Source organism: Barbus barbus, assembly GCF_936440315.1.
Source record: "Barbus barbus genome assembly, chromosome: 1".
Classification (NCBI taxonomy): Eukaryota; Metazoa; Chordata; class Actinopteri; order Cypriniformes; family Cyprinidae; genus Barbus; species Barbus barbus.
Genome location: NC_136729.1, coordinates 45042244 through 45062612, shown reverse-complemented (window position 1 = coordinate 45062612; position 20369 = coordinate 45042244). Strand labels below are relative to the sequence as shown.

At 36.5% G+C, this 20369-nt stretch overlaps 2 protein-coding genes across 2 annotated transcripts in view; both read right to left on the bottom strand.

Annotated features, from left to right (window-relative positions):
- Positions 1-929: 929 nt before the first annotated feature.
- LOC306870441 (EMILIN-2-like) lies at positions 930-11369 on the bottom strand (the record flags this gene model as incomplete). The annotated part of the gene is made up of 7 exons (XM_079417719.1): positions 930-1246; positions 1956-2087; positions 3778-3930; positions 5018-6457; positions 7443-7633; positions 9239-9364; positions 11230-11369. The coding sequence occupies 7 exons, from the start codon at positions 11367-11369 to the stop codon at positions 930-932; spliced, it is 2499 nt and encodes an 832-aa protein (XP_079273845.1).
- Positions 11370-11861: 492 nt separating this feature from the next.
- The window catches only part of LOC306874864 (structural maintenance of chromosomes flexible hinge domain-containing protein 1-like), a 46239-nt gene continuing 37731 nt past the window's right edge, over positions 11862-20369 (bottom strand). The window contains exons 43-49 of the mRNA XM_079425148.1: positions 19929-20110; positions 17364-17473; positions 16239-16309; positions 15978-16152; positions 14844-15002; positions 13837-13947; positions 11862-13730 (exon numbers count right to left, since the gene is read on the bottom strand). Of these exons, the coding sequence (XP_079281274.1) occupies positions 13723-13730; positions 13837-13947; positions 14844-15002; positions 15978-16152; positions 16239-16309; positions 17364-17473; positions 19929-20110 (816 nt within the window). The 3' untranslated portion in view covers positions 11862-13722. The remainder of the gene's footprint in view (positions 13731-13836; positions 13948-14843; positions 15003-15977; positions 16153-16238; positions 16310-17363; positions 17474-19928; positions 20111-20369) is intronic.

The window sequence follows — 20369 nt, the reverse complement described above, 5'->3', positions numbered from 1 at the left end:
TTTGTTCTTCCAATTAACAATTCATACAAAGTTTCTAAATGCTGTAGTCATTTTCTGTTTTTAAACGGATTCTCATTCTGTTTCTCTGCTTTTATTTATGTCAGACAATTGCCAGCGCTTTACTTGAAGCCTGTATATATAATGCATTATATATAAAGTATTCTTAATGCATTATCACTTTATAATGCATTACATGATCTCATGGGTAATTGCAACCAAAGTTATAGTTAATACTTCATTTTTACACCATTAGAAAATTTAATGCATTAAAGCATGACGATCAACCAATTTCATTTATAAGGAATCTGCAAATATTAGGCATTTTTGTGCATAATATTTACGCAAAATACAATGCATTTTAATTTTGTATGCAATTATGAAAACATATAATGCTTTATAATGCATTATACATAAAGCCTTCAAGCATCTCATTATCAGAATTTAAGTAAATCCTACATTCTCATAAAAAAAGAAACTTTTTTTAAACTTTTAAAAAATATGTACCAATTAGGTACTAATATGTGCTCTTTAGGTACTAATATGCACCTTTAAAGTAAAGTAAATAAGGTACAAAATTGAAGGTACGATTCCAGTGAAAGCTTTTTTCAGAGTGTAACCTTAAATGGATAGTTCACCAAAAATGAAAGTTCTGTCATTATTTACTCGCACTCAGTTTGTTCCAAACCTGTATGAGTTTCAACAAAACAAGATATTTTGAAGAATGTTGGAAACCAAACAGATAGCCATTGACTTTTAGCCATTTACGATAGCCATTGACTTCCATAGTATTTTTTTTCCATACTATTGAAGTCAATGGCTTTGTTTATGTTCACTTATACAGGTTTGGAACAACTAGAGGCTGAGTAAATGATGACAGAATTGTCATTTTTGGGTGAACTGTCACCTTAGTGTTTGCCATTGGCTGTGGGCTATCGCTTGCCTACTGTTGGGTAAAGCAGAACTCCGCTGAATGAGGACAGGATTTCACTGGATGTTGAGATGGCCAGTCTCCCTGACGTGAGCACCAGTCCCGTCCTCTGGCCCTGCTTCAGATGAAGAGCGAGACTTACAGAGACGGTGCCTCCACAGACGCAGTCCTGAGTGTCTCGGCCACCCGTTGCAGCAGTTGAAAGTTTCTGGATGTTGCGATTGGCTACTGAGAGAAAGGCCTCGACTCGTTCTCCCGCTTGAGCGGTTAATACAGCACTCAGCAGATACCGTCCGTCCAGGGGAACAGTGAACACACCTAGAAAAGAAAGATTCTGATTAAACTATTATAGTTTCAATTTATATTAAATGCAGCTAGTTGAATTTTTGGGAGCCGCTTAAGGACTTAAGTACATCTTTATTTGTAATTTCATAATTCTATTGGCTATGAAATATGGTTAAAATACTGCTGAATGTTCTGTCAAGCATTTATGGTCAAATAAAATGCACTTTAAAGTAATTTCGATTTAAGCCATTTGTAATGATGAAGTTGTAATCAGTACATTCAAAATATGTTACTAAATAACACATTACAGTTAAAATCCTATTTAAGTACTTTACATGTGCTTAAGTATGTTGGTCAACACATCAAAAATAAATTTACTTCTGTAAAGCATGAACAATTATCAAAACGTAATGATTTAATATGTACTGTCAAGTAAATCTTTTGATTTGACATGAAAGAATGCACTTTTTAAAAGTGTACTTTAAATAGATCTACTTTACAGTTCTACTTTAACATAACATAGTTATGAAAGTGTCTCTCTTTAAAGTGATCTTATTTCAATAATATGATATAATTTGTTATAATTTATTATAAAAAGTTTTTTTATATATTCTTTTAAGATTTGACGTTCACTACAAGTGCACATTACAATTAAGTGCATTTCTTTTTCACAAAGGTAGTTTTTGTTAACACTATAAATAAATGATCATTTATGGTATTTCCTTGTCATAAATGAATGTACCTGTTTGTGGATCGTAGTGTCTTCCATCATTTAATAGAACATTGTTGAATCGGATGATGCCGATTTCTTCGGGGAATGGCACAAGTGTCAGACCAGCCGAAAATGACACATAGGTCAGCATTCGCCCTTCTCCTGCATAAATACACACACTCACTTTACTGTCACTTATTGACAACACAGCTCTATAAAATATACGGGAGGTTTAGTTGTACCTGTGGCCATTTGTACTGTCCTCAGTGGAATCTGTGCTGTAGATGCAGGAAAGAGACAGTTGTGAATACATTGTATAGAAATGTAATATTCAATACATATTTGTTATGTTCTGCCAGTGTTGGGGAAGCAACTTTAAAATATGCATAACTTGTAGTTTGGCAGGCTACAGTTTTAAAGTACTTAATCTACAGCTGTTCAAACTACTGAAAAGCTATTGAAAAGCAATGAGCTTCACTACTAGTGAGCTACACTGCAAGTTAACAAAAAAGTAGCAAGAAAAAGCTTTCTTTGTTCATTTCTGAACACTACTGTTTTCAGTATGTATATACCAACATAACTCAACACTTTGAGTGATAAGAGGGCTGTCACTTATATCTTACTGCTGATACAGCTTTGACTTTCATGGAGCCCGTATCATTCCTCCCTTCTCTTACATCTCCCTCCTTAGACACTCTAGCCGAGTGCTTTAATCTCTCCTGTCCAGGGCTTTTAACTCTAGTTTATGGTCTCTGTGAGGTCTCTGGGACCCCTAAAAACCCAGAAATAGTGTTGACATTGTATAATTAAAAAGAACCTGAGTGAAATGCTATTTAAAATTTTTGGGGTCATCTGTCTACCCTACTTCTTTTAGATCTCAGTGCTGCTTTTTTAAATATTTGATCATGATATCTACTTGACTGACTACAGAACTGGGTCAGTCTATCAGGTCCAGTCTTGGACCGGTTTAGACCCTACTTAAGCAACAGGGAATACTACGTTGTGCAGGATCCTCACACCTTCAGACATCATGTGATACCTTGTGGTGTCCCTCAAGGCTCAATCCTGGGTCCTCTATTCTTTAACTTATACTTTCTTCCTTTATCAAATGTAATTAATGAATATAATATTTAATTTCAGATGAAACACAATCGCTATAGTACAGCAATTATCCTGTCTACACATGAAGCATCTAATGCATCACAATGCACAACAATGAAGTATGTCCTGATCTGCAAAGTTACTCCAGCTTTGAGCAGAGAGCAGACTGGTCCAGTGAAGGCAGTGTGAAAATGAACTGCCTGTGTCTACCCGTGTTCTTCAGAATTGATGTCAAGACACTCTTATTATTAGATTGTAAATGTCTTCTAAAAATAAATTTACTAAATTTATTCCAGCAAGATCAGGTAGATCATCCATCTTTTATTGCTGATTGCAGACCACACCTAAACACAGACAAAAAGTGGTGGTGCATTATGATAAACTAATTTACTTTTTGTATCCATTTCTGTAAGGAAATCATTTTGCATTTGCTTTTAAAAACCTACTATCAAACTCCTAGGTTGTATGTCTGATTTGAACAAAATTTAGTTTGTATCCTGTATCAGCTACATCAAGAAGCTTGAACCCTGATAATTGTGGCTATTTAGTTTATTTAGTAATTCCCCAACACTGTTCAGCTACAATGAACTGTTGAATACCAGAAACGGAGACAGGACTGAGAGCGGCAGCTGGAATCCCTGGATAACCTGTCAAGAACAATTCAACAAATTCTTTGAGGTAACGTCAATTTTCTTTTTCTTGTTTTTATTAGAAAATACACAGAGACACACACGTATCTGAATATACTTACCTGGTGCTCCTGCATAGCCTGTAATGGACGGCATGCTCCCATTGATGCCCTGAGGGGTGCGAGACGAGACTTTGGTTACTCGAGGCGCTGCTTCCCCAGATGTCAGTGATGGGAGTGGTTGAACTTTTACAGCCGCTCTACCTTCAGGAACACCTGGAGAGAGGCAGAAGAGTGATGGCTGAGACAGAGAGAAGACGGCGACATAAAGACTGCCTGACAGTTAACAGGTGTGACTTTGTTATATACAAAAGGTTCAATCCATCCAGTCCAAAAGAAATCTCAGCATTAGGTAGAGCTGGAGAAACTTTAGAATTCTTATTCAATTCTATTTTTATTCAGAGTCATGATCCAATTCCAAATTGTCTTGTCTTGAGTCTTGATGCATCTCAATTTTTCACAACAGTGTAGGGGAACAAATGAACATAAAATGGCTCGTTGCGAAATTCCGTGTAAAGATTTTGCATATAAGTCATTTTTTGTTATTTCATAATGAATCAAAGCAGGTTATGGCTGCAGCATGCCAAGAGAAAATATGCAAAGCACTGCATTAAAGCTTTGAAAGACTAAAATAATATTTATAATCAAGCTGCAGTTAAAATGTTATCATAAAAATCATTTTTAAAAGCTATTATTTGCTGTAACTTACCACTTCCATAAATGAATCACCAAAGAAAACCAGCTTCATACACTGACACATTTTCATGTCAGCATTAAAAAAGGTGAGTACTAACAAAATGAATTAGGAACATGGTGTAGAAAATGCAACATAAAAATAGTCCTCTCCTTATTTGCAATTTGTCAAAATGATTGGTTAGTTTTTTATCTTTATAAAAATTCACGTCAATTTCTGATAATTCTATAACTTAGATGGTTTCTGGACTTTTCTTAGTCAGGGCTCTAACAATGTGCAATAATGTGATTTTTGTGGCTGTTTATAAGACCTTTCTTAACCTTTTTTCACCTGAAGCCTTTTTTCAATCAATTTTATTGAAATCTAGTTGTTCCCTTCGGCCCTGTGGGTTTAGGGACAAGTTGCATATGAAGGAAAAGGACAATCTTAAGTCTCTACTGAAGTCTTTGTGTCATTTTAAATGAACACCCCATCATTTTTTCCAAGAAACTGGTTTCTGAAAATCCAGGCCCATCTAATAGGACTGCCCTTACAAATACCGTTATATATATTTGGATAAACTAGTCTGCAAAACACCATTTTTGTTGTCCACAGAGGTGTATCGCTTACCTGTAGGTGCATCAGTGATCCCATCCTGTCTATCTTTTGAGAGGTGTGGATTTGCTTTAAACGTGTTAATGTCTCTTGTATGAGCAAGCACTGTACTGTTCAGCTGACGAACACAAGTCCACAATCCACTGACGTGTTTGTTCAGTCCATCTTTAATCCGTTTCAGACTGTCGGACATTGGCTCAAACCGACCACAAACACCTTCAATGCTAGCCATGCGTCCATCAAGCCCATCAAGAAAGCCATTCATTGTCCTCGCTTGCTCTTGGCTTCGCCCAGAATCCACCTCTAGATGTTCCACCCGTTGCAGGAGGGTTTCAAAACTCATGGTCTGACTGAGATCTCCCTTAAGAGAGCCATCTTCGTCCTGCAGGAGCTGTGTATGTTTCTCTAAGACTTCCAGGCGCTGATCAAGACCTACGAGGAGCTGAGAAGTGCTGTTGTCACATTGAACACCACTGATCTTCTCTTCGAAAGCTATTCTTTGGTCTTCCTCTTCCTTAAGTCTTTCCCTTCTCAGTTTCTCCTCAAGATAGAGGCAATGTACCTCTGAACTCTTTTCCGCAAGACTAACCCTTGCCTCCAGAACATGCCCTTGAGCATTTATCTGTGCAATGGTGGCATTGTGCTCCCTAATGGCATCTTGGAGTATCTCTTGGGTGTCCTTGAGCTTCTGGACCTCAGCATTGTCCAACTCTTGGGTTTTTCCAATGGGAAGCTGGACACGCAAGTCTTGGATCTCTTTGCGGAGTTCAGTCTCTTTGGAGTCAAGGAGCTCGGCTAAGCTCAAGTAAGATGTTTCTTGTTCCTCACACTGTTCTTGCACAGACAGCACTTTGTAGTCGCATGAATTCTTCATGTCTGCTATTTTGATGTCCATTCCTTCAAGAAGCTCCTCACGAAGGGCTGAAAGCTTTTCATCGATGTATGCCTGACATGGACACTCATTGGTTGCAGCTGTTGAGGAAGGCTGAAGCGGTCCAGTGTTGCTTGCTTCTGTTAGTCGATGCATCTGTCCATCAATGTTTTGGATCCTCATCTGCAGATCTTGGATGCTATTAGTGTTGGTACTGATGTTGTTGGAGAGTTGGGTAATGTGGTTCTGGAGTTCATCAGTGACTGGTGGTGAACGGAGGTCATATGGGAGCATAATGCTCTCGATTCCACCCGCTTTGACATCCTGTGGCTGTTGCAAATTCCCCAACATGTTCAGAACGAATTTGGTAACATCTTCCTGTAAATCTAGCCGTAGGTTTGCATTGGCAGAAGTCATGGCTTGCAGGTGGAGTACTGTTTGAGAAAGACGTTCCACTTCTTCTTCTAATGCCTGAACTCGTTGACTCTCGTGTTGACGATCTCCGTAATCTCCCAGTTGACGGCTATGATGTCCTTTCTGCCCAGGTTGAGACCATGGATGTGTCTCGGAGAACACGTCTGGTCCTAGAACAACCAAAATCACGTGTACTTTTTTAACAAAAATTTTTTAAAATAACAGCCTGCATCAATTTTCTTTAAAGTGCCCCTATTATGGATTTTTGAAAATGACCTTTCATGCAGTGTGTAACACAGCTCTAAGTGAATGAAAACATCCTGCAAAGTTTTAAATCTGAAAGTGCACCGTGTATAAAGTTATTGTCTCTCAAAAGAAAGAGTCGACTCTGAATCATTGAAACGAGTCGTTTTTAAGAGAATCCCAAGCCGTTTCATGCTGAAGTCAACGTGAATCATTAGCATATTGCGCGCCCACTTGTTGGTCTTTTCTTGTTGGTCTGAATGAAAATGCAAATTCATTCTTTGCCACTAGGTGCCGCTTTTGGAGCGATAAAAATAATGGTTTTCCTGGTAACGCTGTACACAAAGCAGCACTGCGCTCACAAACACTGCTTTATCAGGCATTACAGACATGATGAAATAAAAATGAGAACAATTGGACCAATCACCGCAGATTAGCGTCACGCAAAGGAGGGTTTTGGAAAAATGAATCGCTAAATGAATAGTTTGGGAGTCATTGAGCAAATAAGGTAAAAATAAATGCATATTAGAAGACAATGAAAGTGTGTTTTGACCTTGCATGCATGTTGACCTGTTGTTGGGGACTCACAAAACCAAAATATGAACCTTTCATTACCCATAATAGGGGCACTTTAATTTTATGACATCTTCTAATGAAACGACGTTCAACCATTGAACTACATCGAGTTAAAAAAACAACTTGTAGCATAAACAAATTTTTAAGCTGAAAAAAAATGTATTCTAACTAATTTCAATATAACTGAGTTGTGGCCCTGTTTCAGCTATAACATATAGCATAGCACATGTTAGTTTGTCATTTAGTTATTTAGAATTTCATTTCAGAGTTTACTAATCTAGATCAAATATTTCTTATTTCACTTTTCCAAATATAAAGAAATTTAAAAACATCTACCCAAGATGCTCTGTTGTTGGCTGTTGGCTGAAGGAACATCTCGACCTGGTTCCTCAACAACACTGGGTTTCTGAGGGGTATTTTTCAGTTCGGTACAATCATGGCCTTGATATCCTGGACAGCACCTCCATTCCAGTTCAGTCACTTGTTTGTAGCCTATTTTGTACATGGGCTTCATTTGAGTATGATACCTAGAAAGATAGTTATGGATTAGGATGTTAAAAGCAGATTTCTGACCATAGTTTTAGATGGGACACGATTCAATTTGAACTACAAACTTAAAGTTTGCATTTGACAGCTGAAACAATACACTGTTTTGGCCTCAGATTCCTAGCCACTGCAATATAACTAACATAAAAAATTAACTGCGCACAAATTTGTCCCACTGCAATGGTTGTGGGGAATATGAGCCAAAAAAAGCATACACAGATGCACTGTATTTAGTGAGACACTAGTTGTCCTAAACTCATGCCACTGATTGACATATTGACATATAAAGACTTCATATCACGAGTCTTTAACTACTATACATACAAACATTTTAGTAAATACTTTGATATAATGCTGTGCACAAACATGTTTTGACGTTCTATTTTTGCAATGCAACATGAAAATAGTAAGTAACGATTCATTTTCTGGTACATAAAGACACCTAATAAAGTGGGACCAAAAAATCTTTAAAATCTAATGCGGCATGTTCTAAGAAATGTACTTTTAGTAGTCCCCTCATGAAAAATAAGTGCACTTAATTATATTGAATGTGCATTTATTGTGTACTTCAAATCTTAAAAGCCTTTTTTTTTTTTAAATGTACTTGCAAATAATATATTACTGAAATAAAAGGCCACTTACGTAAAGAGAGACACTTTTATGACTTATGTTTCTCAACACACACTTTTAAAAAGTGCACTATGTAATAATGTCAAATTACATAGCACCCTAAATACTTATTGCATTTAATATAAATGTAATCTTAACACATTTTAATTAAATTGAAATTAGCTGTCTGAAAAAAATCAGATTTAGTATGCGCTTAAGCATATTTTAAACTATATTATTTCTATAATAAGTACTGTTTTTTAAAGTATGCCTAAGTGTACTTCTTTTTCACAGTGGTCATGCTGGTTTCATATTCAAACCTTTATACCATTTTCAAAAATAAAACCTCTTTACTCTCTATAGTCTATGCACATTACAAGGGTAAAGTAATTAACCAATAAAATACACACTTAAGCTATAGCGAAAGACCACTAAACAGCACATATCCTGGATGTTTGCTGCATGTGTGACAACATTAGTCCTGCGAAATTTCAAAAATGTCACTAATCTTCTTTGCCTAACCACTCTGTCCACAAAAGGAAGCATTCCTGTTTTCATGAGCCATGCAAACATAAACAACAAAGTGCAGAATTACGCACATAATTTATTAGGATTTACTCCAGCAGTGACACACATCTGGAGTACAGCTTTAAAAGCAGGCGATGTGCACGAACATGTGTGACTTACTAATTGCAGCATTTCTGAAAAGTTCTCACAGATTCTGGACAATTTACACAGGCTAAAACAGACTGTTCAGTGTGGCCCCTGGCCCCTCGGAGGTCGTAAATAATTTGGAGACTGATAAAGCAATGACCTGCCAGTCAATGGGTCCAATTTAACTGCGCTGCTTATCCTTCTAGGAGCAATTCCACTTCAATCCAGTTCTGATCTCATCTAATCTGATCTCTGGTCACTTCCACCAATAAAAATGTCCATGCAACCCCCGCCCACTGCATGCGCTCTCCAGAGACACTTACATCAGCCGCTGTGTGCAGTCGGGCTGCTGCGGCGGACAGGGCAGGAGCTGCGGCTCCATGACGTTTTCGTTCGCTGCCAGCACAGCACACGTCACATTCTTATGCACCACAAAAGCACACCAGTTTCTGCAAAAGAGTGAAGAACAGCGGAAACAATTTTATACTCTACACTCAAGAAAATCCTTCTCAAAAAAAAAAAGTTTGGTAACATTTTAATATAGGGACCAATTCTCACTATTAACTAGTTGCTTATTATCATGCTTATTATTAACATACTGTTTATTAGAACTTATAAATCACATATTCTGTGTTACCATGTTCTACATCCCTAATCCTAAACTTAACAACTACCTTACTAACTATTAATAAGCAGCAAATTAAGAGGTTTTTTGAGGCAAAAGTTGTAGTTAATAGTTTGTTAATAGCGAGAATTGGACCTTAAAATAAAGCGAGACCAAAAGTTCTATTTGGCTAATGTTCTCTCAAAGTTATGAACAAATGTTTATAGAATGTTTGCATAAAGTTATCTGGTCTTTCATAATGTTCTCAGTGTTAGCACAAAAACATATTTTTTTTTGTAACATTTTAGCTGGACATTCATCTAATTTTTAAATGTCTTTACGTTTTTATATGTAACTACTTGTTACAGAATGTTCAGAGAACTTTTAAAAGTAGCATAACATTCCCAAAATTATTTACTGATTAATTACTATTAATTAAATTAAAATTGAATTATTATTGTATTATTTCTTGTTTTATTTTTCTCTCTTTTTGAATATTGGTATGTTTTGTACAACGAGGAAAGCTCTAGCCACTCCCATCGATCAACCAGCCAGTTGTCTTTCATTGCTTACTAATAGTTTAAGAACACTTGTTTGAACACTTGATGTGCATCCTGAAGAAGGCTGTGAAGCTGAAATGCATAGATCTGCACTTAACTGATTTAATGATTTAGCCTACTTAAAGGCTTTTTATTTTTATTACACGAGTTTTTCCATCTCAGTTTAACATTCCCAAAATGTTTTTAAAATTTTAACAAATAACATTTTCTTAACTTAAATGGAACATTAGCTCAGTGTTCTTTGAACATATTACCCAATCGATCATAAAGAATTACTAATTACTTGGAAAAGCATAGCTCAAGACAGAAATCATTGTACGTTTTTGAGGTTTTGGATGGTAATTCCTTCTGACAGATTTAGTAGCACTAATTTATAGTGGGCTAATATAAACCTCGCCTTTGAGAAAAATCTGTAAAAGCAGAGTTTTCCGTATCGATTTTTCACTGGTGGTTTATGCTATTTTGAATTATGCATTGCATTGTTGTTTTGTGATTAATTGTCTGTACATTTTTATGGATAATGTCCTGGCAGAAAAAAATAGTGCCTTTTCTGTTTCTTACAGTGTAGAGTACTGTTCCAAATGGCTAGTAATTCCTTTAGAATTACTAACACTTATTTTTGAATACATAAAACATTGTGTATAGGAAATTTGTTAATGGGTTAAAATAGTTATGTGTCCTGCATTAGATTTGTTGTGCATTAATTATTAAAGTCCATGTGTTCTGGCTATAGTGCAATTATACCTTTAAGTACTGAGTATTATTTAACAAGCACTTATAGGCTATAGGGTTTAGGGTCATGCATGTATATATGTATAATGCACTGTTATTACTGCATGTAACAAGAACACTGTAAAGCTTATATCTTAGTAGCTCTCAGAAATGCATGCATTCAACTACTAATTCGTTAATCAGTTTCTAGTTAGTTAACAGAATTTGGCTACTAGAATGATAGATCCCTTAATCTATCCCATTCCTAAACTTACAATTACCTTAGTATTTATAAGAAGTAATTAGGAGTCTATTGAGGCAAAAGTCACAGTTAATAGTTTGTTAATAGTGAGAGAGGGTCCCCAAACTTAAGTGTGATGTATATTACATATAGGCTATTTTTCCCCAATGCCAACTCCATAATAGGAAGGATACTTACTTGTTTCGTTGTCTCGAAGCAGAGCTGGAGTAAGGACTGCCCTGGAACAGACTAAACCTGGACGGAGTGCCATCAGTCAAAGGCACAGTAATAATTATAATGAATATAAGCTCTGCGTAACCTGCGAGGACGCGCTTCATCTCAGATCAGCCTGCAGCTTACCCGAGCATTTATAACTAGCTCAAACTGAGTGTTTCTCTTGACAAGGTGAGGATGGCAGTGAGATGGGACAGTGGCAAGAGTCTGCAAGAGCTCCCGCCCCAATGAGAGATTCCTACTGGACGCTGCATGCGCGCGGGATCAGGTTCCCAGGTTCTGCTTATAATAATCAAATACAATCCTAAGAGCCCCTAAAGTGACCAAGTGACCAAGTGAAGTGGAATCATTTCAAATCATGAAAGTTCAAAATCTGTACCATTTTTTTATTTTATATAAAATAAATATTTTACTAAATAGTTTAAATACAAAATTGCTATAAAATTAAAGCCTTATGTCTAAATAAGTGATGTTCCAAATTTGAAGTTGATATAAAAAAAAATGTGAGGTTATGATGAATTGTTTTAGAGCGTTATACCACAAACAGGTGCCATCCAAACACCACTCATTTTTATTGTATTTATTTTTTTTTTTTTGCAATTTTCTGTCACAAATGTCTAAATTTCTCTGTCAATATTACTTCTATCAGAAAATAACCACCGAATATGAGACTCAGACATTTCTCACAATATGTATTTTGTCAAGATTATAAAAAGTTTTGATTCTAAAAGAGCTTAATACACACTTGACTAAGGAAGAGGAGACCACCCAAAGATTTTAAAGCACCATTTCCATGGTAACACAATGTCTGATTTCAAAAGGATAAGTTTTGGTGTTCTAAGCATTTAAATGATATATAATTTATGATTATTATTGTTTACTCAAATATGTGATAGAGAAAAAAGTGTAGAGCTAAGTGGCCCACAGGTGAGCCGGTGACACTTAAAGGGGCTAAAGAACCAATCCTTGTAACGCTTTAGTTTAGGGACTCATTCTCATGATTAGTTGCTCATTACCATGCTAATTAGTAGCATACTGGCCAATAATTATTATTTATAAAGCACATATTAATGCCTTATTCTGTATGAACATATTCTAGATCCCTTAATCCTAACCCATTGCTAAACTCAACAACTACTTTAGTACTAATAAAGCAGTAATTAGGAGTCTATTGAGGCAAAAGTCATAGTTAATAGTTTGTTAATAGAGGAGATGGTCCCCAAACTTAAGTGTGACCCCAATCCTAAATGGTCCAAATGGAAATTTTCTTGAAGCACTTCGATTACAAAATAAAATCTTGACATTACAACAAAAAGCAAAGAGAAAAGACATCAGTTTGTTATGATAATGAATAGCTGTCATGCTGAAAAATAAGTTAAATTATTTCCCATATTAGATCACTATAATAATCCACTTAAAGGAGCGAATGAAAACGATTAGTGAATTTAGACACTGAGTGGACAAAAACAGTCCAGTGTGACTTTATAATAAACAATGGGATGATGTATTTTTGTAAGCCAAAACCCAGAACCGAGTTAGCATTTTGAAGTGAGTGTTTTTTCAAATGGGTTTTTGGTTAAATGCCTGAAATATGGTCAGCGGTGAACACAAGCTCAAGATCTTCTCACGTTTTATTTTTACAACATAAAATACACCCCTAATACCACCTTGTGATTTTAAAAGCTTTTACTTGTGTTGAAAAAGGCCTTCGCTGACATCAGTCATTGCATCAAACTGATAAACTCATCTGCTTGCGAGTTGCTTACAGAGTCTCATTGGGTTTATAATCTCGTCTGCAAACTAATCTAACTTAAACTTTCAGGAAAAATGCTTTTAAATAAAAACTGAAAACGTTTAGCATTTTACTTCTGGTTATTATATTGACGCTTCAGAATTCATAAAAGTTGTGTTCATTTGTGAAGATTATCATGATGAACAAAACTTTTGTTGGTCACAGAGCACACAGTGAACAAATATCTTACTGAGTTATTGTCGAGGGAACCTATGTGGTAAAAACTTACAGTTTGGCTACAAAAATACAAAATCATGTCACAGCAGTGTTTTAAAGGCATATGGTTTAATGGAGTATCTGTTGAAATGCTATCGTAAGCTGTATGCATCCGCTACAATGCATCGTGCAAAAACTGAACTTTATAGAAACATGATGAGAAAACAATCCCACTTGAACAGAGCTCCGGTGAGAGCGAGACTGCTGGAAGATTTGTTGAATTAAAAAAAGACCTGATGTAAGTGTAAAAACCTTTTTTCCTTCAAGAAATATACAAAATATATTATGGACACAGTCCAATTATTTAACTTCTTTTTGCTTTCTGCTTAAATCAGACAACGAGTTATAATCTTTAAAGAGTGGAAAAAAAAGAGATTTGCAATGAACACAGTATGAAGCAATCTTTAACACTGAATACAGCACTGCATCAGCGTTCAGCTCGTGCAACTTCATGAATCTGCAGAAACACAACAACAACAAACTATTAACTTCAGTGAAAAAGCAACAAGCAAGTCAGGAAAAAACTACTGAATAGCAAACACTTCAGAGGACTGTTGATGTACCCGGTTTGCATGTTTTGCGCCGGGATCTTTTAGAAGGCACTGGGGGCTCGGGCGTTTCTGGCTCAAGGATCCTTTTCGTTCCTACAGCGTACAGTCGAGTAGGAGTGTCGGCTGCAAACACACACACACACACACACACACACACACACACACACACACACACACACACATTTCGATCCTTGTCAGTATTCACCAATCACAGAAAGGATCAAGTAAACAAACAGTTAAGAAACTTTACTATCCAGGGTTCATACAGAAGTCCTGTTTCATATCAGAAAGTCATATTTTGATTTGAAACATTTTCCTGAGATGTTGATTTATGACAAACGATTTGAAAATCAGATTTAAATGAAAATTAGAAAATATTATCATATTTCCATAAGGATGTACAATTTTATCACTAAATTAACGTCAGCCATCTTTAAAGACCAAGGAGAGGGAGTGATCATGGTGACATTTGGTATCTCTGAAAAGCCCTGAATGTGTTCTGTACAAGACATCCAGACTTAAAACTGTGACATGAGAGGTCTCAGAGAAATTCACTGACATATAATGTCCACTACAGAGGCAAAAACTCTATAGCTGGGTCTCAGAGGATGTGTGTGTCTAATGTATCGTATCGCTGGCTATGCATCGGCCTCAGTTATGGAGATGCATATTCTTTCAGATGGGTGTAGGAATTAGGGATATGTATTGTAGCACAGCTGACAGAGTTAACTTGCAATGTCAAAACCTTGTATGTTGCTCAGAACTAGTTAAACATAAGTTTAACATTAAAAAGATTATTTTCAAACCGTTGCTTCACCATGCCAGTAGTTCAGCTAAAACAGACCTTTAAAGATCTAAATCTTTAAGAATGTGCAATGTTTGAAAAAGTCTTAAGTTTTCAAATATTTCCTAAGAGCATCTTGTTTATACCCCATAATGACTAAGCAAACAGATCTGTGATAACTTTATGTCGAAATTCTGGTTTTGCATTCAGCATCTGCAATGCCAAAAACACATACCAAGGGTTTCATCAAGTTCCATTAACTCTTGCTCTTGCTGCTGGAGGTCTTGTTGTTTCTGTTTCATCTCAGGACTCTGCAGGTACTGCAAATGACCGCTTAACTCAGACTGGACCTCAGAGGCCTTCTGCATTGCAACACAACACTGCTGCAGTAACTCTGTACACAATCACACAATCAAACATAAGACAGAGATTACATACACTTTCCATTCATGAGACACATCGTGCTCCTAGTAAACTCACACAAGTGTTTTTTAAGGCAACACCCAACAAGTGAATAGGGTATAAATCAACAAATCGATATTTCCTCAGTTGATCAATCACGGTACAATAAGCACTAGTTATCTAATTAAACTAGTAACATGCACTAGTTATCCAATTAAACATTTTGCACAATTTTCCAAAACAACTGGATAAAGACAGGTTTTTGAGGCATTTTGTTTACATACAGTATTAAAGGTTTTTATAGATAGGATTTGGGAGCTCTCTTTTTAGCAATCCACAAATCTAAAAAAAAATAAAATAAATAAAAACACCAAATTTTAGGCACAAAATGTTAAATATATAATCAAACTAATGACACAAAACAAACCCCTCTGCAAAAACCTTTCAGAATATACACTGCCGCTCAAAAGTTTGGGATCAGTAAGATTTTTAATGTTTTTAAGGGAGTATCTTCTGCTCATCAAGGCTGTATTTATTCGATACAGGAATAAAACTACTTAAATATTGCTGAAGTGGAGAAAAAAAAACTCATTTTGAGAAAACAGCCTTTAAAGATATGTATTATAATTGAAATATAGAGATGGAAATACATAAAGTTTAATAAACTAAACACTTAAATGTGTATTTTGGATGCTTTCCTTCCACTAGTCTGAAATAAGACATGTTAAGGAAGCAAAATATCCCGAAAACTGAGCAGTTCGTGAAAAAACAATGTTTTTTTTCCTGTAGTGTCCTACCTTAAGTACCATAAGAGTACTCCAACATAAGCCGAAGCATTAAAATAACTTAACTTAACTAATTAGCTGAACTGTAACCTTTACAAGGAGAGAGATCAAACACAAAGTATCTCAGATCACTGATCGAGAACAGATCTTCAGTGCACCAAGAGAGGGAGTATGTTTGTTACCTATCTGATGGCGTGTGTTATTGTACTCTTTGGGTAATGGTGCTCCAAACACTTGTCCTCGAAGCTTCTCAATGGACGGAGCCTTGTTCTGCAGTCCTCCGAATTTCCCGTTGCTGCGTAACCGCTCTCCCTGACGCGTTAAGAGCGTGGGACACTGCATCTTATTCTGAACCACCTACCAAATATATACAGGTTTATATGCACGTTTGATGTAAATACTTGAAAATTCTTCATCACAAAAACATACACTCAGTGTCTTACCCCCCGACGATAATGATTAGCAGAATCCAAATCATCAATTAGTATGGCGTCCCCAAGAAGAGTTGCAAAAACTGAAAAAAAGAGTCAGAACACGTCAGTCTCCCTTGTAGCTTGAAGGTCTGCCCTGATCATACTGCTGAGCATCTGCAGGCTGCAAAATGTTTCATGCAAAGATGATTGTTACATCCAGTACACACACACACACACACACACACCATTAGCTCATTTGAGTACTGCCAAAGTAGCCTCTGCCAGGATACTTAGCCGTGATGAAAGCTTGCAAATAATAATAAAATTCCATTACATCATTGTATTACACAATCTTTTGTTGCATTGAATAGTTCACCCATACTAACTGAGAAAGCGTTATTATGGATTATGGACTGCAATGGTTTGAAGATTAAAATATCTTCATGATAAATTTGTTTATTAAAAACACACAGCTTTTCGCTTCTCAAGACGTTAACTGATGGACCGGAGTGGTGTGGATTATTGTGATGTTTTTATCAGCCGTTTGGACTCTCATTCTGACGGCACCCATTCACTGCAGAGCATCCATAGTTGAGACACTGATGCAATGCTACATTTCTCCAAATCTGATGAAGAAGCAAACTCATCTACATCTTGGATGGCCTGAAGGTGAATAAGGTTTTGCATGTGAAGCTACTGAATGGGAATAAATCCATTAATAATAATTTGTCAATCATGGGTTATTTTCTGGAAAATTAGTTTTGCATCTATTAATGTAATGAGAATTCATTATGCTATTTTTCAGCAGTATAAGAAGGATCCGAGACACTAAATGAGATCTGTTTATTAAATAATGAACTGGTTTGGAGGTGCAGCAGGATATGACAGCTGTGAACACCAAATACTTTATTATAAATGACAGAATTGAGTTTTAAATTGTTACATTTGTTGTAAATGTAATTATTTGAATTATTAACAAAAAGAAAAGAATAATATAGCAAGTTAAACCGGCTACAACAACTAATAATAACTCATGAGAACTCATTCTGGCTGTCATCTGGAGCACACAAATTCCTTTCTGGGACATTTTTTACATTTTATTAATCTTATTTTGTCAAAATGGTGTTCATGTGTGCTTTTGTGCTCTTGAATTACCTTTATCGCAGCTTTCTGCATGCTCAGGAAAAATGAGCATGTCTTTTACAAACACAGGTTTGCCAATGGGACGGAAGAGATCTAAGCCATTCCTGATGTGAGGCAGAGGCCTAAGACACATGAAAAAAAAGAAGCATACAGCCGAGACAAAATAAATGCAATAAACTACTATAAAAAAAGAGGTAATTCTTTCAGTGTAATCCCTTTTAGGAAATGTGGTGATATTTTTGAAGAACATTGGCAACCAGACAGTTGCTGGTAGCCACTGACTTCCATTGTATTTTTTCCCTATTATGGAAGTCAATGGCTACCAGCAACTGTCTGGTTGCCAACGTTCTTCAAAATAACTTCTGTGTTCAACAGAAGAAAGAAACTCAGGTTTGGAACAACTTGAGGGTGAGTAGATGACATAATTAAACTTTTTGGGTGAATTATCACTTTAAGGTTACACTCTTTAAAAAAAATAACTGTAAAAAGTTTCAGTACATATGAAACTGAACAAACATGCAAAACAGTTCATTCTGACAGCGGAGGTCAGCTATTTCCTGTGGTTGTGTGAAGAATGACAGAAGACTAAACCAAGTGCTGTAAACTGTACAACTACTTACCATCTATAATACTTCATAGGAATTCAGCAAACATGCAGTTACATCATTTTGAAATATGTACATGAATATATCACATTTTCTGGATGTTATTGATCGTACTGTGAGCAAATTTATCCACGCATCATTTTTTAAAACAAAACATCATAACTCGAATTTCCAGTGAAAAGAAAGACCTCCCTGGTGACCGGACACTTGGGTATTTTCTCTTATAATTTCCACCTTTATATTTACTTCTTCCTTTATATTTAGAGATTTAACAAAACAACCTGATACAAAAGCATGGCCTCTCGGCTGTTTTACAAAATGATAAACCGCTTTACAGCTCGTACCTCAGATATTCAGCTAAAAAAAAAACTCCATCTGTTTGGTTTTGAGTATAATGTCTATCGTGCTGAAATATTAGTTTAAACTTCTGATGCACGGTTTTCTAAGAGCACACGCACAGAAAGCATTCTGTCACACAGCGTGAGAGTATAAGTTTGCGCTTAAACTCTCAAATACACACAAGTTTGTTAAAAACACAAGGTACAAAAACAGTCGGTTATGCTGTGAAGGTAAACAGCCGGGAAAGAAATCACGTTTTTATTAGATCTGTATGGCAGGAGCGTAATATACAGTAAATAAATCAATACATCCACTGCTCTCTCGTCTCCTCTGAGGCTGGGAAAAAAATTCTGGGTTGTTCTTTTTTACGTTTTCTGGGTTGGTAGATGTACAATGGGGAAAAAAATGATTTGATCCCCTGCTTGGCGATGGTCTTGTAGCCCATTCCAGCCTTGTGTAGGTCTACAGTCTTGTCCCTGACATCCTTGGACAGCTCTTTGGTCTCGGCCATGGTGGAGAGTTTGGAATCTGATTGATGGATTGCTTCTGTGGACAGGTGTCTTTTATACAGGTAACAAACTGAGACTCCCTTTAAGAGAGTGCTCCTAATCTCAACCTGTATAAAAGACACCTGGGAGCCAGAAATCTTGCTGATTGATAGGGGAGCAAATACTTATGACTCATTAAACTGCAAATCAATTTATAACTTTTTGAAATGCATATTCTGTCTCTCACTGTTCAAATAAACCTACCATTAAAATTATAGACTGATCATTTCTTTGTCGGTGGGCAAACGTACAAAATCAGCAGGGGATCAAATAAGTTTTACCTGTACCAGGGACATGATTACAGCACATTAAAGGGGTCATATGATGTTGCTATTTTGTGTATTTGGTGTAATGCAATGTGTTTATTCGGTTCGAGGTTCAAAAAACACATTATTTTCCACGTATTGTTGCTCCTCCTTTCTGAAATGCTCCGATTTTTACAAAGCTCATCGTTCTGAGAAGCGAGGCGTGCTCTGATTGGCCAGTTATCCAATGCGTTGTGATTGGCCGAATACCATCACAGCCATTCATAGTCCCAGGTTCAGGAAACAGTCCTCCGTAAAATGCGCTGCACACGCTCTAATATTTGGGTTCAACTGTTCTGGAACAGTGTTGTAAATACAGCTTAACCACTGATTTCTAGTTGTGTCCTCATTTGGAAACCCAAACAAAGTACTTTCACTTTCACAACTAAACACAGCGTCTTCAGTGCATGGCGCCGGCGGCAGCAACAATACTACACGAGAATAATAGCTCCGCCTTCTTTCATTGTGTGTACGTTTGGGCGGTGTTTTGCAAACCTCCCCACACTGTGACGTAGACATGTTTTAATGAGCCATTTTAGGGGGGCATGGTCGAGTCTTAACTTTGATAAAGAATATCTCTTTGGTTTTGAGACTTTAGTCTTTGCAACAGCTTGTTACACTCCAAAGAGAAAGGAAAACTTGAAATCGCATCATATGACCCCTTTAAAACTTTCATGATATGTCACCTTTAACTTGATTTAGTAAAATAACATCATAGACATTTAAAAAGAAAAAAAATATGCTTAAAAAACACAAAAACAAAACGGCATGTATGAGTACCTGTCATTTGGTCTCCAGAAGACCGTCTCGAGGGGAATAACCTGTTGTCGTCCTTGTGTATCATCATAGATTTTCTTGGCAGCAGATGTTGTTTCATTAACCACACAGTCCATGTCACCCAGAATATGCCAAGAGATCACCTTCGCTGCATCATCATCCTCCACCTGTGCCAGATGACCGACCTACAAATCATCACACGCAAACATCACCACATGAAATAATACGTCCTTTTAAAAAGTCCTCTGATGCTCACAGTGCTTCTCATCATGTTTGGCTGAACGTCCCCTTCATCCCCAGACCCCAGTTTGCCTAAAAGCCTAGAACGCAAAACTCCAAATTTGTGTTGTTTGTTTGCTCCATGCAACTTTGGGAGCATTTAAAAATATTCACATATGTTTACATTTCATAATTTTGCAGGATTATGCATCATGAATGTGAGAC